The sequence below is a fragment of the Notechis scutatus genome, chromosome 3, assembly GCF_049901735.1.
Source record: "Notechis scutatus isolate UNSWTSFEM ecotype Mainland chromosome 3, rNotScu1.2, whole genome shotgun sequence".
NCBI lineage: Eukaryota > Metazoa > Chordata > Lepidosauria > Squamata > Elapidae > Notechis > Notechis scutatus.
The window spans coordinates 32535435-32561923 of record NC_142011.1 but is presented as its reverse complement, the minus strand read 5'-3'; the positions used below and the strand labels follow the sequence as shown (position 1 = coordinate 32561923).

At 40.1% G+C, this 26489-nt stretch overlaps 1 protein-coding gene across 9 annotated transcripts in view; it reads left to right on the top strand.

The window, feature by feature from the left end:
• RALY (RALY heterogeneous nuclear ribonucleoprotein) overlaps window positions 1-25009 on the top strand; it is a 266632-nt gene extending 241623 nt beyond the window's left edge. For 4 of the 9 annotated variants that reach the window (XM_087959443.1, XM_087959442.1, XM_087959440.1 and 1 more), the window contains 6 exons: window positions 12072-12119; window positions 14954-15114; window positions 18221-18334; window positions 19856-20004; window positions 22214-22262; window positions 24507-25009. In XM_087959443.1, coding sequence (XP_087815569.1) covers window positions 12072-12119; window positions 14954-15114; window positions 18221-18334; window positions 19856-20004; window positions 22214-22258 — 517 coding nt within the window. In that variant the 3' untranslated portion in view covers window positions 22259-22262; window positions 24507-25009. Of the gene's footprint in view, window positions 1-12068; window positions 12120-14953; window positions 15115-18220; window positions 18335-19855; window positions 20005-22213 lie in introns of all 9 variants that reach the window. The other 5 variants (XM_087959438.1, XM_087959439.1, XM_026681687.2 and 2 more) reach the window with 2 other exon arrangements.
• Window positions 25010-26489: the final 1480 nt, after the last annotated feature.

Genomic DNA, 26489 nt, shown 5'->3' with positions numbered 1-26489 from the left:
CTGATCCCTATTTGTTTTGTGATTTAATTTAACTCTACAGTGCCCTACTAACATTTTAGAGCAAAGGACAATATAAATCTAAAGTAACGTATTACATGGAACACATAATGTTCCAGGTGATTTGCATGGATAATTTAGAATTCCTTCAATATGTTGAATTCTGTGATACTAGATGAATAGAAAGGGAGAGGGTTTTTTGATCAAAAAAGGAAGGAATTCTTGTTCCTACTGCATTAAAGTGATGACCATAGCCATTGTTTTAAGACTCATGGGTTGATTAAAGTCATCTATGCTGATGGAGCATTGCATTTTGAACATTTGCATATCCCTAAAATAATCATTTTGAAGAAATCCTTTTACATTATTTCCTCAGAGAGGATGCTAGCTTGATGTTAGAACAGCATGATAATAGGAGGTAGTCTTCTTACAACATCTATCTGCTTCCTGTAATTATTGGATGTTTTTGCATTACAAATAATCAACATTTTGCATAAAATTGGCCGACCAACTGATCAGAGGCACCCTTTTGGCAAACTGAAAGGTTTTTAATTTCTTTAATTGTCTAACAATTGTAATTTTACTAATTGCATTAAGTTTTATGTCATCTTTGATTGATTAAGAGTGACATAATAGTAAATGTAGATTGATTGTACTAGTGGGTTTTATGGAACAATATAGGAAACTTTGCCTCAGCCCTTTGATAAGTCCGAGATCTGGTCAAGCAATCTATGCTGAAAGATCTTATAAAACTATGCTGGATTCTAATCAAATATCTGCAGCTGGCAATTTCATATCTAGCCAGATGGAGTAACCTCAAACTATGCACAGCATGGTTAGGCTAGAATGAACCTGGATGAAAGAAAGCTGAACTTCTATAAATGAATCCCTTGATGCCTAATGCCTAATCATTAAGAAGCCTGGATGAATTCATTCTTTCTGAAGTCCATTGTGAACCAACCTGATCTGCCAAATGAATTACAGATTGGAAAAAGTTATTCGGTGCCTTATGCCCTCTCAAAGCAACGTTTAGCAATAACATGAAAAAACCCAATCAAAATAGTTTGGAATAATAAATGGAATGTGATGAATAATGTCTATCTTTAGAGAGAATATATTCTCATTTATGCCTTTGCATCCATGTTGAAATGGATATGTTCTTGTGGACTTTTTTTTTTAATTGCAAACCAGTCAGAAAAACATTTATAATTGAGAATATACAAAGGTTTGGTTTCTCTATCTCTAGTTAGAGTTAGTATGTTAGTACTACAGTTCTAAATATATTATTTTGGAAGTAAGGTCCAAAATATTTATTTGCATTACTAGAAGAGTAATGCAGATAACAAATTATATTCAATCTTTTCAAGATTGAGGGTTGCTTTTCTCCCAGGAGAATATATTGGCAGCCATTATGAGACATCCAGCTAAGAAGCAGCATCTAAGAAAAACAGAGGGTAGTGGGTAGGACGCTGATTGTTTCTCAGACCTCTCTTCTCCTTCTCCAGCTCTTCTAAGTAGCAGGCTGCCACAGTAAGAGAGAAATGGCTTTTATCAGAGTTCTGATCTAATTTCCCATGTGTAGGGTCTTTGCAATTAATCTGAGATCACAGTGCATTAGCCTAAAGGTGGCATGCAGCTCTAAGGCTACATTATGATCATTCCTGTCTCAATATGTAATAAGAGTTAGATTATACCAGTAACTGCAGGTAAATCTCCCCTATCTTCCCCCCCCCCCCACCTTCCCTTCCCCATTCAGGCAGCATCATACATCCATTCTCTCTTCTATTCACCATTTCTCTCTGTGTTCTAAATCAATGCACACTCAGACTCCATTTCTCTATAGCTCATTTCCCATTCTTTTCCTCTGACTCATATACACTTTGGCTGGATTTTCATACCACCCAAAACACTAATCCCAGGCTAACACAACTTGATTTCAATGTTTGCTTAACAAGTTATATCCAAATATATCAATCAAGTTACTGTGTAGCTAAAAATGTTGGGCTGGCTCATGCCAAGAATCCTGCAACTACTCCTCACAATAGTCTGTAGAGGTTATCAGTCATCCAGGTCATGGTTGTTCCAAAGGTCTTTTTCAGGAGGCAACTGGACTTTCTTGTTTTTTTTCTTTTGAAGACATTTCGCTTCTTAGATCAGAAGCGAAATGTCTTCAAAAGAAAAAACAAGGAAGTCCAGTTGCCTCCTGAAAAAGCACCTTTGGGACTCCCCACAATATGAATTATGTGACATCAAACTGGTGCTGAGTCTTATCATCAATAACTTTATGAATACATCCTTCCTGCCAACCTGTGGAAGGTCAAAGTATCCAACCCATTCTAGCTTATCAGGTATGTTGTATGAATCCAGCCAGTGAGGCACAAACCACAGAACAAGGCCGTTATTCTTAGGGATATTTTGACCACACTGATTTGCCCCTGTCTCTTATTTGAAACATCCAAGATCTCATGGAGCGGAAACTCATAAGACTCATATACAGAAATTCTCTGAAGTGTTAGACCATTGGGTGAGGATAACAGATGAAGTTGTTGGGCTATTCCCAGTCCTTTGAGTACAAGCAAATTGACCGACCCTGTTTCAAAGAGCTGCACTTATTCTATTTGTCATGTCATTCTGTGAGGCTCTGGAAGGAAATTGATTTCTCTGATGCCCCTGCTTCACTTTTTGATACAGTCTCAGAGTAGGAGTAACCAGAAAGCAATTATAGGAATATAGCTAAGAAGAAATCTGTCAGCAAAAAAGGGGAAGCAAGCATTGTTCTATCAGGGGTCTCCAACCTTGGGAACTTTAAGACTTGTGGACTTTGTCGTGTCCGGCGCAGGAAGGAAGCTCGGAGTCAGTGACAAAGTTCAGCTCTTTATTGTGCTCCAGTACATGCTTGGGGAAAGGAAGGAAAAACCCCGGCTTTTATTTCCAAGCCGCGGCGGCCCGCGGCCAATGACATCGTTTCGAATCTCCCGCTCTTGGCTCGACCAATAGCGGGAGATTCTTAACGGACCAATCCGGGCGGCTTGCCCGACCAATCCGGTTGCCGCGCGCTTTAGCCAATCGCAGCGCGGGGTTTGCAAGTATGTTAATTCTTTGTACAGAACACCCCTCCCCTCTTGGTTCGTTCCTACGCAACGTAGTCCCGTAAGTAGGCGGGGCTTCGTACTTGTCTACTGGACCTGCGCAGGTCAGTTGTTTCCTGGTTCCCGGCCTGTTCGGTCAGGGTTTTTGTTGCTCTCAGTCTATTTGATGGAATCGTCTGGAGTGTGGGCCTGCTGCTGCAGCTCCCTCCCGGCCTACCCGGGTTGGTCGAGCTGCGGCTTTTGCCGCTCCCGCTTGGTCTTTCCGGGCTGGTCGAGCTGGCTTGGCTGCTTTTCCTTGGTGCGGCTTCGAGTTGGCTGATATCTGGTGAGTATAGTTGGTTGTGTTCTATTCTTTCTTGGTCCCCTGTATTTTCCCTCCCCCCTTGGTTAGTGTTAATGGGGTTGTCTGTGTTTGCTTGCGTGTCGGTTGTGTTTTTTATTCGAGATCTTAACTGATCTATGTGGCGTTTCCATGCTTGTCCGTCCGTTGTTTGTAGTCTGTATGAATGGGGACCTGTTATTTGGGTTATAGTTGCCGGTACCCATAGTGGGTCTCCGGTAAGGTTTTTTGCGTAGACTGCATCGCCTGGTTTAAATGCCCGGTGTTTGCTTGATGAGTCCGGGGCTTCTCCGGGTTGTATGTGGGGTGCAGTCTGTCAAGTGGGGACCTTAGTTTCCTCCCCATCAGTAATTCTGCCGGGCTTTTGTTTGTTGTCGTGTTAGGGGTTATATGTTGTATTAGAAGCAGTTTATTTATTTTTTCCTGTATATTCCCGTGCTCGATTTTCTGGATGGTTTTCTTTGTGAATTGGACCATCCGTTCTGCCCTACCGTTGGCCGCCGGATGAGCCGTCGCTGTCAAGGCGTGTCGTATGCCCTTTTCTGCTAGGAATTTTTCGAATTCCAGCGAGGTGAATTGGGGCCCGTTGTCCGACACGACGACATCAGGAAGGCCGTGGGTCGCGAACAGTTTATTTAGTACCCTGGTGACGGCTTCAGTTGTGGTGGTTTTCATGTCGCTTACCTCCAGCCAATTGGAGTAAGCGTCCACCGTGATGAGGAATGTGTGCCCCCTTGTGGGACCGGCAAAATCTATATGTACTCTAGACCATGGTCCGCTGGGGGTCTCCCATTCTAATATTGGCGCGGCAGGGGGATTTGGTCTGGTTTCTTGGCAGCGTGAACACCTGGTCACCCACCCTTCAATTTCTTTGTCTATGCCTGGCCACCACGCGTAACTTCTGGCCAAGGCTTTTGTTCGTACGATGCCTGGGTGCCCGTCATGCAGAAGTTTTAACACTTTCCCTTGCAACTTCTCTGGTACGACCACCCTGTCCCCCCATAACAAACAACCTTTCTGTAGAGATAGTTCGGTTTGCCTGTTTCTGAAGGGTTTGAATGATTCGTCGTTGTCTTTTTCCGGCCACCCTTTCTCTACCCAGTGCAATACCTGCGCCAGACGTTTGTCTTTATTTGTTTCTCGGGCAATGTCTGACGCGGTTATGGGCAGATCGGGTAGCGCCTCTATGCTGAGGGTGGTCGTCGTGGGTGCTGGGTCGTCGTCGAGGTCGGGTAATGGTGAATGGCTTAGTGCGTCTGCATGGGTGATTGTCTTACCGGGGCGGTGTATGAGCCGGTAGTCGTAAGCGGCGAGGAATTCGGACCACCTTGTCATCCTGGGGGATATGATGTTCGGTGTGGCCCTGTTTCCCGCCAGGATTCCTAGCAACGGTTTGTGATCTGTGATAATTGTGAATCGACGGCCGTAAAGATACTCGTGGAATTTCTTTACGGCTGCGGCGATGGCAAGGGCTTCCTTGTCTAGTTGGCTGTAGTTTCTTTCTGGCTTGCTAAGTGTTCTTGAGAAAAATGCAATGGGTGCTTCTTTTCCGTCCGTTAGGGTATGGCTGAGGACGGCACCGACGCCAAAAGGTGAGGCGTCGCATGTGACGGTAAGGGGTAGAGTCTCGTTGTATTGTATGAGGACGGCGTCCGAGGTTAGCAGGTCTTTTGTTTTCCTGAATGCGGTTTCCTCACGCGTCCCCCAGGACCATTTTGTTGTTTTATCCAGTAGCCTATGCAAAGGCTCCGCCGCGGTTGCCTTTTGGGGTAAGAACACGTTATAAAAATTGAGTAGTCCCAGAAATGCCTGTAACTCTGTCTTGTTTTTGGGGGTCGGGGCTTCCTTGATGGCTTTTACTTTGTCCCTGGTCGGGTGGATGCCATGTCGGTCTAGGAGGTATCCCAGAAACTCGACTTTCTCTGTGTAAAGTTGGCATTTTTCCCTTTTCACTTTTAAACCGGCCCCTTTGAATTTCTCTAGTACTTCCCTTAGGCGACCCTCTAGTTCTTCCCGGTTGGTTGCTGATACTAGTACGTCATCGAAGTAAGGGACCACCCCTTTTATTCCTTGTAGGAGTCTCTCCATGAGGCTTTGAAAAATCCCCGGGGCCACGCTGACTCCAAACTGGAGTCGGTTACAACGAAACGCCCCCCGGTGGGTAACAATAGTCTGTGCTTCGGCGGTTTCGTCATCGACCGGCAGCTGCTGATAGGCTTGTGCCAGGTCGAGCTTCGCGAAGACTTTACCGCCCCCCAGTGAGTGAAGTAGATGTTGCACGACTGGGACGGGGTATGCGCTTTGTTGCAGGGCGCAGTTGAGGGGTGGCCTTATAGTCCCCACAAATCCTTATTGACCCGTCTGGCTTAACTGGGGTGACTATTGGGGTCTCCCACCGGGCGTGATCAATTGGCTGCAGAACCCCCTGTTTGACGAGCTTGTCAAGCTGCTCGTCTATTTTCCCCGACGCGAAAGGCACCCGCCTCGGCTTTAGGCGGATGGGGTTGACGTTTGGGTCTAAACTGAAAGAGATAGGGGGTCCCCGGTACTTGCCTAAGGTGCCGTCGAATACTTCCTGGAAGTCCTTAGCCAGCTGCTGTTCCCAGTCGGTTTCCTCAGTGCGGTTTATCCCGGTGACCCCGATGCCCAATGGTGCGAACCATTGGAGTCCCAGGAGGCTTGGTCGGTTCCGGTCCACTATTGTGATGGGAAGTTTTGCGGTGCGGTCCTTGAAGGCTACGTTGAACTGTCCGGTCCCGATGATGGGGATGCGGTTCCCTTGGTAGTCTTTGACTATCAATCTTTGGTTCTCTAGCTCAGCCTTGTGGAGATTTGGTACTAGTCGCTTGATTTCTTCCCAGGCGATCATGGAAAGGTAGGACCCGGAGTCCACCTCCATGCGGCAAAGTTCGCCCTCGATGCTTACTTCTACGTAGACCTTACGGGTATCGTTGGTCTCGGCATGGCCAATTGTGAGTGTCTGGTGGGTTTCCTCCCTCTGTTGGTCTCCCCCGTTTCGTCGGCCCCGGCTGTCCCTATTCCAACGAGTGTCGGGTTGGTGCTCTCGGTTCCTGGGGGAGGTGTTGTCTCGCTGCCGGTTGCTCGGCTCTCGGCGTCGGGGCTGTAATTTTTCGAAGCCGGCAGACTCGGGCGATGTGGCCCCTCTTGTTGCAATTCCGACAGGTCGCGTCGAAAAAACGGCAGTCTGCTCGGTAGTGGTTGCCCCCGCACCCCGCACACTGGGTCCCCGACTTACGACCTCGTTGGTCTCGTCGTGTCTGGAGCCGATGGACGTCTTCTTCTTCTCCTTCGTCTGGGGTGTCCGAGGCGGAGTCCAGGTCGCCATGGTGTGTGGCGGTTTCTCGGCGGTTAGCCTCGGGGTTGTCGGTGCGGTCCCCGTTCTCCGCTTTCCGTAGTCGAGCTGCCGATTTCTTGGTGGCTTCGGCGGCGGACGCTTCTGCCAGGGCGACATCGAGACTGATGTCCCCCTTTGCCATTAGACGGCTTTTCAGCGCCTGGTCCCGGAGACCTAGGACCACGCGGTCTCGGAGGACGTCGTCTAGTTCATGGAATTCGCACAAACCCCCGAGGTCCCTTAGAGCGGCTATGAAGTCGTTTATGCTCTCGTCCTGCCGCTGATTCCGCCGGTAGAATTCATCTCGTCGGATGAGGATGGGCACGGTAGGAGCGTAGTGGTTTTTTAGCAATGGCGCAAGGTCGGCCCAGTCCATCGTCTTTACGTCGGCGGGTTTGGCGAGGGCTTTCGCCATTTTGAACACTGCGGGCCCGCAGTGTGTCAGGAAAACAGCCCTTTTCTTGTTTCCGTTGGCATCCTTCAAGTTGTTACTCTCGAGGTACATCTGGAAACGATCAGCGTACGATTCCCAGTCCTCGGTAGTCGGGTTGAATTGTGCGGGCGGAGTGAGGCCGGCCATCGTGTTGGTCTTTGTCTTCCTCCGGACACGTGCTTGGTGGTTCCTTCTTGTATCCCACCTTCGTCGCCAGTGTCGTGTCCGGCGCAGGAAGGAAGCTCGGAGTCAGTGACAAAGTTCAGCTCTTTATTGTGCTCCAGTACATGCTTGGGGAAAGGAAGGAAAAACCCCGGCTTTTATTTCCAAGCCGCGGCGGCCCGCGGCCAATGACATCGTTTCGAATCTCCCGCTCTTGGCTCGACCAATAGCGGGAGATTCTTAACGGACCAATCCGGGCGGCTTGCCCGACCAATCCGGTTGCCGCGCGCTTTAGCCAATCGCAGCGCGGGGTTTGCAAGTATGTTAATTCTTTGTACAGAACAGACTTCAACTCCCAGAGTTCGCTTTGCTGGCTGAGGAACTCTGGGAGTTGAAGTCCACAAGTCTTAAAGTTCCCAAGGTTGGAGACCCCTGTTCTATCTTATTTGTCAAATGGTAGTTAACAAGAAAGGAGATGCCCCCTCCCCACAAGCATCAGCATCATAGAGCAGGAATCTTATTCAGAGCTCAGAAAAAAAAAGGGGGAGATCATTTCTTAGTCATTTCAACTATTGAAGACTTAAAAGAATAAATAGCAGCAATTATTTGTGGCTATCTCAAGACCTAGACCTTCTTTCCTTTAGTAATACCCTCCTGCTTATAGACTTAATAGTGGGGGCAGCTTCTAAAGCAGGCCTTAACTTTGGAAATGAATGCAAGTCTCGCTAGCCTGGATGGGAAGGCCCTATTGCCCTACAGAAGGACTGAGGTAAATAGACGGTAGATAAATTAGGCTGTGTAAAGTACTCCCTTGAGATATTACCTTAGTCCACATTGTTAAAATAATGTGATTTAAAGAAATGAACAAAATTGCTCATTTATTTTTCTGCCTTGCATTTTGCCCTGGCATGTGCAACATTCATGTAGAGTCTCTTTTGAGCATCTAGATGACTGCCGTGAAATATCACTTGCAGGGGGAGTTTTACTTGGAAAGAAAATTTTGAGGCTATGTTGAAGTTTGCGTGCAAAGTTGTACAAAACCTTAAAATAAGCGAATAGCATGGAGAAAGAACAGCTGAACAAATATGGCATAGCAGTCTCTGGAAATATAATACAGGATATTTTGGGGCATGATTGTCTTTGTTATAACAATGAAAAAACCCCATCTGACTTGTCTGGAAAGGAATTTGAACACTAAGAATAACAAACAAGCAACTTATAGCCTGCAAGATGCTTTTGGTCTTCTTAACAGATGATCTTTAGACCTATGTACCTATAGCAATCTGCGAGGGCTCTAACGCACTCTGATATTTCCCAATGGTTTAAATGAGCAACTTGGAGGAAGGAATGTCTTCTTCTTGAAAATATGAATAAACCTATTATCTGAAAAAAAATTACACAGACCAACAGAAGTCAGTACGTGATCATTTTTATCCTTATTGGGACTTGTCATGCTTTGGTAGCTAGGTCTTATTTTATCGGTTTCAAGCCTCAACTCAGGAATTGAACTCATGAGCCATTGCACATTATATGACTATCACAATGTTATTAATTTTAGGAAGTATCTAGATCCTAGCACTTAGCACTGCTACAAGAAGGGATATATAGACTATCGGAAATGTACACACATACACAATCTATATTGTTGAACCTTTCAGAGTTGAAACATACAGATGTTATATCATGTCTCCGTGTATGTTAATGTTATCTGTGAAGATTCTGGCATTTGAACTTGGCATGCTGGAGGAGAAGTGGTTTGGCTTGATCAGGGCCTTTAAATGTTTCCCGTTTCTTCCCTTGACTTTTTATAATACTGTGTTAACACAGAAACACAGTGAAGCTGGGGTTACTGAATTAAATCAATCAAATCTGCATGATTTGTTCACAAGCCATTATTATTAAATGTTCTGGTTTAGTTTTATTCATGAACTTAGCCATTGTGTATAGTAAACAATGAAAAAAGAGGGCTATCTTTACACAAGACACCATATCAGAGGAAAAATATCTAAAAGTTAATAAAGTGATTAGTATTTTATGCAAATGTAGTTGCTACATCTTTAACTGACCTTGCTAAGCATGTTGTATGACCTTGACGAATAATTATGTGTGTGTGTGCCTGCAGGTACACAATAACCTACAAATATGTATATAATAAAAGTTGGATATTACAGCTAACATGAATGCAACTTTATATATCATTTGAACAGTTATTTTCAATTTCTGTTCATTATATTTGATTAGAATATAGAATAAAATCGGAAGAATGTATGCCAGTTTACAACATATAGCGGAAAGTGGTTGATCTCAGAACAGCCAAGCAAAATCAAATTTAGTTAATACTTGGATGGGACAGGTTGTAGGCTAGGCAAAAAAAATCAAAACAGCTTCCTGGAAAAAGGCTGTGGCAAATCACTTGTGTAAAGTTGTCCATTAAACCATCAGGAACTGAGCTCAATCCAAGGGAGATTGTGCACTATTATTTTTAACAGTCTATGAAAGGTAAATGCTTGTTTGAATAGGTCCCAATTTGGGGCTCTGGGGGAATAGCTTTTTTTAACAATAAAAATAATGTTGCAAGAACAAGGCTAAATCATTTTTTCCTTTCTTTATAATCTAACCACAGCTTGAAGTAAGCTACTTCCGGGGAAAATATGCTATGCAAATTGTATGTTTAAATAAACAGCCTGCAAATGTTTGTCACAAATTAATAAAGAAAATCAGAATTTTAAAATATATACAATCTCATTTTATGGCATTCTAGCATATGAAATTCATAAAAACTAGAAGAAATAGGAATGAGAATAAATAGTCTGTCCAGAAACCACATAGAACATAGGGCAGCCTCTAGTTCAATACCTATCTGAAATGTTAAAAACTCCTGCAGTTCAGTACAGTCAATACTGAACTGGAAAGAACAAAAAGAAATTGCAGGATGGGACTTCTGATATATTCAGAATAAAATCAGCATCCTTCCTCAAGCTCTTGATTGAAAAAAAATAAATGAACAGGTGGTATAAATAGGAATTTCATATGAAGACTCAAGACATTTGCAGATCCCAAAAAATTGCTGCTAGGATCAATTGAAATAGAATTTAAAAGCAATTATGTCTATCTACCAATAATATATTATTTCTTCCATCTAAGAAGGTCAGGATATAACTGTGAGACTATCCTATTTTATTGTAATAGCCACCCACTGGTAAAAAGTTAATGATTGGGTTCACACTAAGCCTACTTTACCTATGGTTTATAGGAGAAATAAGAGTTGACTGAATTTGCTCCATACCCAAAGCCAAAACCAAACAAACCAAATTATAATGGAAAAATATGTGAACCCAATGCACTAAAGTCACCAACTGAGTCCTCCTTTATTCAACACAGCCTTATACAGAAGAGTCTCTGCACTCATCAACTATAGAGTTTGCTTTGATCGAGATACTGAGCTTTAAGTCTCTTTTGGGCTTTATTGTCCTGAAATGTCATGTTCGTGTCACCAAGTCAAAGGTGTCAAACCAAAATTAAAATTTTCACTTTCAAGCTGACCTTTCCAACAAATGTGTTGCTAACTACACTTCTTTTTACTAGGAAATGTCAGAGTTTTCAATTTCTATGATTTGCCAGCTGGATTTCTGTTTAAAATTTTCTTCTAGGAAGGGTTGCAATAATATACTTTCATTACTGTGTATAAAATATCCCTCTTGGAAGACAAAAAGAAATGGTGACTATTAAGTTACCCACTGGCACTGACACAGTAGTTATAGAATCTGAACCAATTCTTGATAGGTGCTATTGCTAAAATATACACACACAACATGGAAGAGCAAACTGCTTAGAAAAAAATCAGGCACCTGTGCTGCCTTCCTCCCCTCCAAAAATTCTCTACAGCCTCACCAGGGCAGCACTGGCTATAAAGCAGCAACCTTGAAACAGGTGTGGGAGTTGTGTTTTGGAAGCTCTGCTGCCACATCTTATTGTTTTAACCATTTAGTAGTGTTGGACTCTTCGTGGCTTTATAAACAAGTGTTCTCTATGCTACCTTGTCAAACACAGCTTCTTTCAATTGTTAGATGTTCAACATGTATGTATTTGCATTTGTAATACTTATAGGAAGATATAAACATCTACTGTCCAATTCAATGCTTTTCTAGCTTTTTTGCATCTGGGTCAATCTAATTGGGTACTATTTTAAGAAAGAACTTGTGATATCCCAATCTACCATTTTTTGGCTAGATCAGAATTCCCATCTGCTACCCATTTATCTTTTAGTAACCAAGCAATAATTCTGTTCACACATAAATCCATGGATTGTGAATTATGAGCTTGATTCACCTAGCACACAGTATATATTTGTACAATTTGTATGTTTTGTATTGTATGTGAGCCAGATGAAGTCTTGCCAGTTGAGATACTGCATATCATTGTAACATCGATAATGAAAATCCATTGGTTGGTTGTTTTCAATTACATGATTTTCTACAAATGCTGCCAAATGCCTTGTTGTGTCCTAAAACAAACACAACAATAAATCTGAGTTCTTTGTGATGTAGTTTTGCTTCTCTGAATATATATTATCCAGAATTCCTAGTTTCCTTCCAGATCTATGAGACTGAATTCTGCTATTTCACAGAAGTTGCCTGAAAAAAGTAATTGGTGAAGCATAGTAATAACTCTTTTTTATTTTATTTTTGAAAGCAGTGGCTATGACTTTGACTATGATTACTACAGAGATGACTTCTATGACAGGTGAGCAAATAAGAGAAGAACTGTGCTGTCACATTGATTGCTTTTTACTTTTATTCTAAATAGAGTGAACATAAGGGGACACTTTCATAATGCTTGTGCAAAGCAAATGTGGATTGCTTACATTTTCTACCCTGCCATGGTTTTATTTAAATGGCTGCTTCACTTTCTAAATATGTTGCTCTTGGTTCTTTGGATGTAAAGGTTTTTTTAAACCTTGTGGTAGTCCTTGACTTACAACAAGTTGTTTACTGACATTCGAAGTTACAACATGCCTTCCTAGGAATACTTAATGTTCCAAAGTTCTGACCACAGTCACATAATTTCATGTTGGGTGCTTGGCAACCAGCCTACATTTATGGCCATTTGCAGCATCCCATGTGACTATATTTTATGACTTTTTGCTGAAAACTGGCATTTACTTCTGGTTTTTGGCAAAACTGTTCTATAGCCAGTTTGGTCTAATAGTTAAGGCACCAGACTAGAAGGTGGGCCAGGGATTGTTATTGTGGGGAAAATAGGAGGAGGAAGGTATGCTGGATACATTCTCCACCTTGACTTATTTGTAAAAATAATAAAGGTGATATGCAAATAAATAAAAATAACAAACCATTGGTTCACTTAATGTCGTGGTGATCGTTTTGACAACTACTGCAAGAAAGGTATAAAATTGAGTCAGTCACATGGGTGATGAGGTTTATAACCATCGAGACTTACAAACCATGATCAGCAGGCTCTATTACAGTTGTAAGCTGAGGACTACCTATAGTTGTTCAAAGCTAAAAGTGAAAATATAAACTTCAAAACCTACATTTTTAAAACTAAAGCTTTAAACCACCCTGTGCAGAAGTAAGTTCCAGTGAGTTTAATATGGTTTACTTACAGCCCCTTTACAGGATATCCTTGATCTTGTCTAATTTAGGGTTCTAATATGTTAAAATACTAATTGCAAATTTATACAATTTTGATACAATTTTGTCAAAATAAAATTAAGCTATACAATATAAAAATGTAACTGTTAGAGAAATTAGTGAGACATAACACATATATATTTTGGGGTATTTTAGCTTATTACTATGCCAGGGTAGGACACCTCCAAACATTTTTTTTTTCAGTTTGAAAAGATAACTGCCTGGTTGTAATAAACTTTACTAGCTCTTGGTTTAGAACCTGTGATAGAAATATAATGGCCCTCTGTGTGTTTTCATGATAAGGATTTCATTCCTCTAACAAATTACCAGATAGATATTTCAGATGTGTTCTTATCCAGAGATTGAAATGAAATGATCAAAACATATGCCTTGAATTTCCACACCAATGTGCAGCTGTGGTATTAAAGAAATATCTTACAATTTTTCTGTTAAGGACACTGCTCCTCTGCGGTGCTAATGTTCTATGGATGTCCATGAGAAATCCTTGACTTCTTCATTTACTTTCCACTGGTGGTTTGCATTTCCCCAAAACAACAGGATTACAGCCAACTATGCTATCTGCCAGAGGACTTCATGATTGAGTTTATTGGAGCGGCAAAACCCCAGAAGGGTTACCCAAAAAATCTTTTTGCTGTCATGAAGGAGATGTCCATCCTTTCGCAGCCCAGATATAGCAGGCTTGTCATTTTGCCACTGTCCCTTGACTAGCCACTCAACAGCCCCATTCTAAAAGCATCAAGCATGTTCGGTGTCTATTGGGTTCTTTTGCATTGCCCTTTGCAGGTAGCAATATAGACAGTTCTCTTGTTGTCTACTCTAGAGGACTGAGTTCAGCTGAATAAAGCCAGAGGCTGTCTTGTTTCTTCCTTTCAGTTTCTAAGAAAAAACCAAGATACCTGAGCATTTGTATGATACAGTTTGTCTCCCAAAGATTAACATTTGTTTTTGTTTTTTAAAATAATAATAATCAAAATAGAAGTGACTAGTTAGCTGCAGTAAAACAGGAGTTTCATCAGCCATGAGAACTTTATTTTAACTTTTTTAAATGCAACAATAGAGGGTGTTTTTTTTTTAACATGGAACGAAAAGCAAAATTTTGAGCTAGTAGCAGATGGAGCATAGAGGTGGAACTACAAAATTCCCCTGAGGTTACTAAATCAATCTCTGCTGAATCCAAGAAGAACACTTGGTGCATTTAAAGTTCAGCTTCAAAGTCCAGATCTATATGTTTTTTTATTACAGTCTGCTTCCAGATATTTGCTCTCTACAAAACTGAGACATGTTTTTCAATAGATCTTTCACTTCTCATCATCTCAACCTCTTTAGCTCTGTTAAAACACCTTGGTAATTAGGGGTGAGAAGGATCCAGATGCTATAGATTAAGCAATTGTATATATTTTTCTTGCCTGAGTGTCATTTAGTATAAATATTATTGGCTGTATCTTAGGAAAAAGTTTTGTGTCCTGTTTTAAGGAATGAATAGACACCAAGTGAGGGAGAGGAAGATGCTAAGATAAGACAGCAAAATAATTGCCTTGGATGATCTGTTCTAATATCCTGGAGATTTACCTAAGGAATTCTCAAATATGAAACATTGAAGTATTTTTAAAAATGAATTAACGGTAACAATATTGCTGTTAAAGCAACCTATTAAATAACTTCTCTGAGAATTTTCAGCATTAACTTGCAGGATAATGGTTGAACAATGCGTCTCCTCAGTAGTTTAATGATCAGCTGTAATCTCTGATGGGCTTTAATGCCCAGGCAAGAACAGATGGCTGGAATGGATGAAGTCTTAGCTCCCTCTAGAGGGCATCAATGCTTTTTCGTCTCTTGATCAGAAATATTTGCTAATGTATCTGGCTGGAATCGCTACAGGAAAGCATTTCTTCTGCTTCTGTATAGACTCTTTGAGTATCGAGGAAGAATCTCTCCCATACCCAGGATGGTTCCAGTGAAGCGGCCACGAGTCACCATCCCTTTAGTACGACGTGTCAAAGCAACTATCCCGGTCAAGCTCTTTGCCAGATCTGCTGCTCTTGTGAACAGCTCCGCCAAATTGAAATGTAAGTTTCATGCTACTGTGCAGAGGTAATGTTTATCCTGGTTTCAGACTTGCCTTTGAAACGAAATGCACAAGGGCAGACATACACAGCAAACATAATTAGGGATAAGTGGTTTATGTATTACAAAACATTGCTTTTATTTTATTCTTGAATTTATTACAGTAGCTGCTTCTTATATACAGTTAGACATTTTAAGTTGTGATATACCTTATCTTGGGGCTACATATGACCCAGTTTCAAAGTTCTCATGTTCACACACACCCCAATCATTGAACTTTGGGCTCTCAACAAGGATATATTTATGAATGTTTGCAGCATTCCACCATTGCAGGACCATCTTTTATGACAGTTTTGCTTCCGTTTACTGCCATTTTTCAGCAAAACTGCACTTGTAGTAAACCATTGGTTCACTTAATAACCACAGCAGCTTCTTTATGAACACTGCATTCACTTAACAACCACTGCCAAAAAGATTGTGAAGTTTTAAAACTATCATGACTTACAACCATAATCTCTATTGTGGTCATAAGTCAAGGATTACCTAGGCTGCTTACAACAATTTTATTTATTTATTAAATTTATTGGCCTCCCGTCTTACTGCAGGATAACAATAAAACAAAAACACAAATATGAGAGTAAAAGCAGTACAATTAAAATAAGAATATTGATATCTCCCTGGAGAGAGTTTTCCACCATTTGGGAACCACAGAAAAGGTGGGACTCTCCTGTGAAGCAGATAGCTACATTTCCGGAGTGTGGACATGTAATGAGATGTAAGAATAAACTTGACAAAGAGGAGGAACAACCACAGTGAAGGCAATGTCGGATAAGATAATGTGAGTCTAGAGCAGGAATGGAATTTGAGAAAATATCTGACTTGACCTTTTTGGTAAAATTAGGGAGTGGGGAGGCACACTCGAGAGTTGCAAGATTCTTAAAGTCAACACATCTTAAAGTTGCCATGGTTGAGAAACTCTGATTTAAAACATTACCAAAACTGAGTAGTGTTCCTTGGAGTCAGGTAGTAAGTAGTGGTAGAGTTAGATTGATTAACTTTCCGATTGTCCGCTAACTACATGACTAAAATATTTTTAGTACCATCTTCCACACAAAGACCCAACTGAAATAGGTCCAAATAGTTAAATTTCATGCAAAGGCATCTGAAGTTGTGAGGGTAGCACTTTCTTAATAATCTTACCTACAAATTGAAGATTTGAGAGTAGCTCATAATTAAGAGACCTTCCAGGCCAAGGAAAAGCTTTTTTTTAGTAAAAGATCTTCGAACTGTTTCTTTAAGCAGATTGGAATATATTTCATACTCAAGGGGGTATATACATCATTTCCCCTAACCATGGAGTGAGAGGCAACCTGGCTATTTGATCACAATAGGCAAGGATAGGAGGAGCTGATAATGATATCTCCATGCCTGTGGATTGAAATGAATCTATATAAATAGAACAGTTGCTTTTTATTTATTTATTTATTAATACCATACTTTTCTGCCCTCAAGGGAATAGTTGTAAAAATACAATCAAAATATATTATAAACAATGACAATAACAAATAAATGGAACATTAAAAAATAAACACAGACCCATCACAGAAGAAAGGAAAAAAATACATCAAGCCAAGTACTTGGTGAAAGACAAAATATTTTAAACACACAGTACAATGAGCCAGCTTGGTCTTCATAGCAAGACAGTTCAGCTAATATTCTGTCAGTGCTTTTTACCACAAAAACGGGCTGCCAATAGGATACAATTTTGGTAACTACAGCCAGAAACATCTGAATTCAAACTGTCACTGAATAACAAAAGACTAAATAGCTGGAAGAAGGAATACATGCCCTTGGCTGAGCTTTTTACAAAAAAGGTGATGTTCAAATTATCATCTCTGGTGTAATATTGAACTAATTCTACAACTAATGAAGCTCGTTTGAACTGTACTGTATCATTCATGCACCAGATTTTTTTGAAATAAAAATAGGAAAATACTACTTCCCTCCTTTCCTAAGAAACTAAAACATTCCAGTAAAAACAGAAGATGCTCAACTTTGCCAAAGGAAATTGAAGGCTGGGAAGTAAATGTCAGACTGGATACAATCATTCACCTTACAGCAAGAGCTAACTTATGCAGGCATTTGCCCCCAAATAGCTGATCTGGACACAAGAAGGAAGTAGCAGTGGGATCGGGAAATATAGCTTTGCAAAAAGGAAGGAAGGAAGGAAGGAAGGAAGGAAGGAAGGAAGGAAGGAAGGAAGGAAGGAAGGAAGGAAGGAAGGAAGGAAGGAAGGAAGGAAGGAAGGAAGAAAGAAAGAAAGAAAGAAAGAAAGAAAGAAAGAAAGAAAGAAAGAAAGAAAGAAAGAAAGAAAGAAAGAAGTTAATTTTAAAAAAATCCAAGAGGGAGGGGGTGGAGTTTAAGACAGTCTGCATCAACTCAAAATCCACTTGACAGGATGGGCACAAAAATAAGAAAATAATGTAATGGAGAATCCTAGATAAAGGAGTAGCTACATTGGCCTGTTCAATGTGATGCATATATTTGTGTTTGTTCACCTGTAAGGATCATTTCATCAACTTCTAAGTAGTTATGCAAATTATAAATTAAGGGGGAATTCTTTGTAAAAAATTCAAGGGATGAGGTGAAAGATTCCTCTTTTGTTTTGTTTTTTATTGACTCAGAGTTGCAAATCTTGTACATCACCAAAGTTGGTAGAGTGTGGCAGGAGGTCGTTCTAAGCATTAATAAAGGAATTCTTTGATACCTACAATATCACCATCTTGTCAGAGTCAATATAGCACAGGGCTTCCAAACCCTTAAGTAGCTGTGCACTAGCATTTAGGTTTTGGTAGTTTGTTCCCATTGATGGTGCACTCTGATGGGAGAAATGGTACCTGCCAAAATTCTCCTGTCTTCTCCTCAGCTATGAAAGGCAAACGAGACCCTGTCCTATACTGAACCCAATAAGCCCTTATTGCGACGGACGCCAAGCAGGACCTGCAACTAAAAGGTATATGTGAAGTATAATTATATCTCTGCTCAAGCAAATTGCTCATTCGTACCAGACAAAAGAATAAGGTGTTCTTCTAACTTTTGTCTTCCAAGTGAAATGCAGTGAACTTCAGACAATTAAAACTGAGCTGACACAGATCAAATCCAACATTGATGCTCTCTTGGGCAGATTGGAGCAGATTGCTGAACAACAGAAAACACCTACAGGTCAGTTGGCTGGTTGCAAATGTCCCCTCAGTAACACCAAGACACAGTAGGAATTCAAGTCAGCACCAGGTTCCTAATATTGGCTGAGCCTCCTTGGTTCAGGACAAACGACCGTTGGTACTTTTTGCAATTACAATTCAGCTTTGTGATGCCCTTGTTCCATTCCTAGGAGCTAGACAGGGTTTTGCTTTTTTCGTCCTCAACTACAGCACCTATCCAGCCAGCAAGGGCCAAAGTGGATGATGACTAATGGAGTTATAATCCAATCTGTCTGTAGGCATTTTGGGTAAAACTGCATCAGTGTTATTAAATATAAGTGACTGTTTCGAGGCAATCAAAACTATGGACATATTTCACTGGCATCTATATTATAAAGATTGTAATAGCAGAACAAGACAAAATTGCCTTGGAAACCTGTGGTTTCAAAAAACTGTTAGGCTTCCCATCTGAATATAAAAGTATTCTGAAGTTCCCCTGCTGATTTTTTGTCCTTGAGAATATATTTTCATTGGTTAGTTGTACTAGTAAAGGACGCAGATACTGATAGGAATCTGTAGCTCAGCAGATTACATAGTCCAAAACCTCTCAAGGACACCATTTCCCTATTCATAGGCTGCAATCCTCCAGAGATTGGATTCCAATTTCCATCAATCTTAATCAGATGAAGGGAGCCACAATCTAGTTGTATCTGGAAGCCTGACAGGCTTTCCATCCTTGCTCTATTTTATATATCTAAATGACAGTAAGCCACCTTGATATTTTTTTTCTGCCTGTTCTCTTCTATATGCAGTAGTAGATTTAACAATAGAAAAAGAAACAGAATAGAAATATTCTAAGTGTTTTTCATTTCTTCATCCAGCCTAAACCCCCAATTGATTATTTGTATTGCTTCCAAACTATACCCAGTTTTAATTCATGGACTGCATTCACCAAGGTTAACTTGTTTTTTCAGTTAACCCATTTTCTGGTTTTGCATAATGCATTGAACCATAAACTAATCAAATGCCCTGGGTTCACAAAAATATTACGCCACTATTAAACTAACTAGATTTGTTAATAATGTTAACCAAGTCATGTAAACAAAGCCAAGAATTAGTTGTGAAACTGCTTTTCTCTAAACCTGGACTCTGTGATATTAATCTCAGGTTATAGTTTGCAATAAGCACCTATTAAATGATAAAAGGGTAAGAAATGAAGTGGTATTTCTCCTGGCAGCTTTGGGAAGATGTCAGGATCATAGGTTCTGTTAGGACTCGTTGCCGACATTTCTCCAGGAGATATTCCCTTCAATTTCTTTTTCTTTCTGATAAGATGTTCCTCGCATTTGAGTCCCGGTGCCATTTTAATTTTTCATGATGCTCCCAATGTGGCAACATACATGGACAGTTGGTGAAAATTCAATTAGTTTCCAGCTTGGATTCTTGATTATTTAGATATGCTGAGATAAGCCAAATAAAGCCTGCCAACGAAACAGGGTTCACAAATCACATCGGTATTTTACGATTTGGATTTTTTTTGCAGAAGTTAGAAAAAAGGCAGATGGAAACAAAAGTGAAATTTCTCAGGAAGATACAGCATCAGAAGCAGACCTGAATACAGAAGAGCCATTAAATGGGGAAGAAGAGGACGAGGAGGAAGGCCTTGTGCAGGATGATTGTGACGATGAATTGGTAAGATGCAGCAAGAAATCATAGGTTTCACACCAATTTGATATACTTTGGATTTACAAAGTTATGCCAGTTCTCTAGTCTTCAAGAGAAAGTAATATTTTCCCCATGCCACTAATACATAAAATTATCTCTTTATATTATAATGAATTACAGCCGGATCATATCCTTTCCTGTTCGTTTGGAGAAAGAAAGTACTTAATGTGTTTATTGATGCTAAAGAATGAGATTTAATCTTTTAAATTTGCATCATCAATGAACTGACCCAAAGGTCCTTTTTCAAAAGGCAACTGGGTTTTCTTTGCTTTGTTTTGTTTTTCTTGAAGATGTTTCACTTCTCATCCAAGAAACTTCTTCAGTTCTTCAGGGAAAAAAAAAGAAAATCCAGTTGCCTTTTGAAAAAAAGGACCTTTGGGACAACCATGAATGGATGACTGAGAATCTCCATAGATATCGGTGAACTGAGGTTTTGAGAATCTCCATAGATATCAGTGAACTGAGGTTTAGCTAACACCAGAGAATTTATTTTCAGCTATGCTATTATCCGGATATAAAGATGGAAATGAAATTACAGTCCTCCCAACAATTTTAACACATAACAATTCAAAGGAAGTAAGCTATTTAATAGGGAAGAAGGAGTGGGAAAGTTGAATCACTAATTTCTTTTAAAAACTAACCTCTGTAATGACATCTTTTAAAGACAGAGAATTTCAGCTCTAAATTTGGGTATTGGATTAAGATTGAGAATCATATGACACACTCGTCGATGATATGCATATATCCTGAGTTGGTTTCAGAAGTTGACATTCCTATCCACCTGCCAAAGCCATGTTGAATCAATGCTTACTTCTAATGCTCTCTTATGATTTAGTCAGCAAATCAGAGGTGGTATTCAACCGGTTCGCACCTACTCAGGCGAACCGATAGTGGTTATTTGGCGTGGGTCGCCAAACCGGTGGCGACCCCTGGCTGGCCACACCCCCAACCCAGTCGCCCGGTTGCTCACTTGCGATCGCTCTCCTAGCTTTCTGTTCCCCATGTCCTCTTTCTCCCCGGGGGAAAGGAAGAAAGGCATGGATGCTGCAAGTATCGCTTTCCCTATATGAGTAAAGTGTCTGGAGTGAGAAAGAGTGCGGTCTGACAGAGGGGGTTGTTAAGAGAATCTGGTTTTCCCATTGACTTTGTTTGCCAAAAACATGATCACATGACCCCAAGATACTGCAAGCATCCAAATGTAAATCATGTGACCGTGGGGATGCTACAATGGTCATAAGTGTAAAAAATAGTCATAATTACCTTTTTTTTATGTGCCGAAAGTGGAGATTAATTTTTAAATATATTTTAAATAAATCCAAGCCATTTAATGTTACAAATATTTGATCATGTGCCTGGCATAGAAATACAAGCTTTACGCTCCACATATTTCATTACAATTCAATGTTCACATCTTAGAAATGGGACAGAGTATACATTGGCCAAGTGAACAGGACCAATTATGATTCTTCTATGAATATAAATAAATAAAACAATCATTATTCTTATCTTATGTTATTGTTCTAGTTTAATTTTTGATAAAAGATAGGTTATAATATTTTAAAAAATGAATGCTTGGTTACCTAGTTCAGCTTGATGTGAAGCTAAAGAGAGCAGGGTCCTTAAAATTGCCAAATTACAGATCAAACAGATCAATAAACATGTAATAAACAGGCACAGAAGCTGCCTAGTTTCCCTATTATAATACCAAATTTCTATCCAAACTCTGGCAATTCTTCCTATCTAAAATAGAAAAAAATATAGCAAAATGTTGATTTGCAGAGAATAAATTAGCATGCATAAACCAAAGAATATGCAAATATATCAGTGGTGGGATTCAAATAATTTAACAACCAGTTCTCTGTCCTAATGATTTCTTCCAGCAACCAGTTCACCAAACTACTCAGAAAGTTAACAACCGGTTCTCCGGAAGTGGTGCAAACTGGCTGAATCCCACCACTAAAATATATGCCCTTTTATTCCTTTGTGCATTGATACATTTCCTGATCTTTATTGATACTTAAATTATCAATCTAAGGGAAAAGATACAAAATCCTACAAATTCTATTTAGGAATGCCTCTTCAAGTTTAAAAGGACTTCACTTTTAAGCAGATACGTATAAATATATACTTTTGGGATTGATTTTTCTCTTTTTTCTTTTCTTTCCTGCTTCTTCAGGAAAATAGCCATTTCACGTATGTGGAAGACTCCAGCCTACAGTAATTAGGTATATTCTAAAACGTACAGATTCCATTCATGACAGCAATATCATATTGAATTGTGTAAAATAATATTTAATTATTCATATTTTGATTTAATAACACGTGGTTAAGTTTCTTTTCTCCTTTTTGGAGAGGTTTTTTTTCTTGACAAAACATGTATTACTTTGTACCATGCTATTTATAACTTCATGGTGGTGGATGAACAGAAGGATTGCAACATGCATCAGGTACCACAGGCATGTAAGGGGAATTACCTGCATTTTCATACTATCAGCCTACTGATATTGTCCTGAAACTCAGCTGTCTTTCTGCTGACATGAAAAGAAACAGAAAAGGATGAAGAAGGGAAGTTACAGAAAAGATAGCAAAAGAAACTTTGGCCTACAAGTGATTAACCGAGCAGAAGTGTTGTCTTTCTTTGTCCCTTGATAGCCATCAGGCTACATAATCATATTTTTGTCAACCTTCTGTACTCATTGTACAGATTAATGATTGCCCTTGACATTTAATACAAAGAAAATATAGTATATAAATTTGAAATAGTAAACCAAATAATTTCCCCCTCCTTCCTTGCTTAGCATATCACAACAACAACAAAAGGGAGTACCACAAAGAGTTAGAATCTTTCTTGATATATTTTTCTGGACAAATGTTGACCTACAGGGCTGCCATTTTGTTGGACAAATGTTGACCCAAAGGGCTGCCCTGAATTCAAAAGGAGACACATGGACCAATATTTCCAAGCAGTTTTGTAGGACACTGGAAAGTAGTCATCCCAATGGACTATCATTACTGCTCCCACACATATACATACATACAAATCCTACCCCCAAATCTTAGTATTAAACTGGGAGCCTTGTAATCAGCATTCACTACTGAAATAGATACTGTATCAAGAGATGCAGAATAGAACTTTTCCTTTCTAGAAGGAGGAAAGGAAACAGTCTGTAGAAAACCTACTTTCTTGAGACAGGAAGTACTATGATGTGCAATGAGTACAGTTCCACAGTATGTATGTATGGTTTTGCATTTGAAATCCGGATCATGCCTGCTAAAGCCAGTGTGTCTCGTAGACAATCATTTAAATATGAGCCAGCAGTGTACTGTAGCTGCCAAAAAAGCCAACACAGTTCTAGGCTGCATAAACAGAGGGATATAATCAAGATCATGTAAAGTGTCAATAGCACTGTATAATGCCTTGGTAAGGCCACATTTGGAATAATGCATCCAGCTTTGGTCGCCACGATGTAAAAATGATGTTGAGACTCTACAAAGAGTACGGAGAAGAGCAACAAAGATGATTACTGGAAGCTAAAACATATAAAGAACAGTTGCTGGAATTGGGTATGTCTAGTTTGATGAAAAGAAGGACTAGGGGTGACATGATAACAAAGTTCCAATATCTCAGGGGCTACCACAAAGAAGAGGGAGTCAAGCACCTGAGGGTAGGACAAGAAGTAATGGGTGGAAACTAATCAAGGAGAGAAGCAACTTAGAACTAAGAAGAAATTTCCTGACAGTTAGAACAATTAATCAGTGGAACAACTTGCCTCCGGAAGTTGTGAATGCCCCAACACTGGAAGTTTTTAACAAGAGACTGGATAACCATTTGTCTGAAGAGGTGTAGGGTTTCCTGCCTAAGCAGAGGGTTGGACTAGAAGACCTCCAAGGACCCTTGCAACTATGTTATTCTATTCTATTCTTATTATCTGAGATATCACTTAGAAAGATGAAAGTGGTTGTTATCGGGCCTTTGTTTCCAGGAGTAAAACAATTCTTCATCCAGTTTCCTAAGGATTAAGAAGGCAAATAATTACAAAAGCAGAAAGGAACACTGACTAAAGTTGGGACATACAGCACAATAACTAATATGCATAGTTTGAATTTTTGATCCAAGCATTTGGTAAGAATTTTAAATGAAATATTCACTTTATGACCCAGCCATGCAGCCAATAAGGTTCCAAAACATAATTTACACTTTTTCATAGCAAAGGGTCAGAGGAGCTAGTTCTAGGAGTCTCAGCAAAGGCAATTGAAGAGATAGATAGCACAGTATGTCCTGATTTCTTTTTAATTACAAGAAAACTAAGTGCAGAAGAAAAAAATATTTCTTCCTATTGACCATTTTTCTAAAATGGAAATACTTTCAACCAGCCCATACTAAGAAACACAAAACATGTTCTGTGATTTATTAAACTGAAACCTACTACAAAATTGTATTATCCTTCATTATCTTTTTTTCCTTCAAGGTTCCCTTCTTTGTACAATACTGTAAGATGGTTTATTCCTAGTTGCCAACTTCAAAAATAGATGGAGCGTTGTTTGCTTAGCAGGGTAATCCAAACTTTCAGACTCCAACTTCAGGAAAGGGTGAGAATCACATTTTCATATGGGCCAAATTCAGAGGAACTGATCCTACCCTTCTAAGGATTTCTACTGGAAGATATACAACCTTTCTTCAGGACATAGTAACAGAAGATTGCGTCTCTCAAAGCACAGTAATTTACAACAATTTCTTTGTTGAAAATACAAGTTACAAAGCAGGCAAGCATTGTTTTTCTTTTTTTTCTTTATTCTTTTGGCTCTTCTCTATTAGCTTATCCTGCAAAGTTTGGTCACTTTGGCATCTCTAGCTATTTTCAAAATGCTTCCTAGACTTTGTTTTGCTATGAACAAATGCAGGACTGAAGAATGGAAGAAATGGGGGGAGGGGGATTTGTACATAACATCCTGTATAATAAAAGGAAGAACTTGATTCATGATGTAAGCCCAGTATCTTTTTTTTTTTTTTTTTGCTGTTATTGCTATTCAAATAAGTTACGTTTCAAAATATTATATTGGATTCAGGCTACCTCTTCATCACATGGGATATTTTGGTTCACAGTACCAACGCCTAATTTTCTTTCAAACTTTTGGTCTCTGTGCTATTCTTATTTAACATACATACAAAATGGTGTCCAAACCAAACTATGAGTGGAAGCTGCCACAATTAATGCTTAGAATTCTAGGTATATTTTTTTCCTGGATACTCCATTCCATTTTCTTCTTTCATCCTGCTACCAACATCAGCCAATATTCCCCCATCCATTGAGCATATTGAATACCCACATCTTTTGGGGGGTTCTCCTGCCTCTCATGTGCTTTTCTACTAAACTTCAATTTTATTATATGCTGCTTTTTAACTTAGAGTGAAATCTAAGTGACACCCAGAAGAAATTTATCATATTGCGCCTACATTTTGTCATTCCATTTTCAAAAAGGAAATAATAAAATTTGATTCTGTTTCTTGTGAGATTGGTCTACTGCCCAAAAGGGAGGGATAAGAAAAGCTGATTTACCTAGCCACAAACCACAAAGCTACATGACCAAGAGACACAAATGAAAGGAATTGGAAAGAAAGTGATAAAGGCACTGAGAGCCCTGTCTCTCAGACATAGCTGGATTCAGGGGCAAGACACTAAGTGAGATCTTATTATGGGGAATAATGGTGGCAGCAGTAATTACCAAGCTTTTGTGCCAAGGAAGCACAGCTCAAAAAAGTAGGCCCAGAGTACTTCTGGGGCAGATGGGGTGAAATCCCCATCCTTTCACGCTACAAGTTTATGCCATCCTATGTAACCTATATTTACTGGAGTTTCAGTGCTGACATTATCCTGTAGAACAGAGGTATCAAACTCAAGGCCCTCAGGCCAGATCCAGCCTGCGGGGTACTTAGATCTGGCCTGCCAGGCTGCCCTGGAAACAGTAAAGGACCAGCCCATGGTGTATCTGCCAGCAAAAACAGAGTTTGGAGCTCCTTTTTTGCTAGCAGAGGGTTGTAGGAAACTATCGCAGCCAAAAATGGAGCTCAGGAGCCCGTTTTTGCTGGCAGAGGGCTTAGGCCACCACAGGTGCCCTGACACGAGTGACATTGAGCTGACCACATCCACCCTGGCCATGACCATACTGGCCACACACACACACACACACCACCCCCAAGATCAATCACAACTCTGATGCGGCCCTCAATGAAATCGAGTTTGACACCCCTGCTATATAGAATATGCTGGTACAATCCAGAAGCCATTGTTCTCTCAATAGCTTTGAGTTTTCTTGGTCGTGGCTGTAAAACAGTTCCAAGCCACAGTACATTTCCATGCTCCTTGGTTGGGATGAGGTTCTTTTGTTGGAATTCCATTCCAGTTTTGCCACATATTTTTCATTATTTCCATAAAGTACTCCTTTTGTCTCCT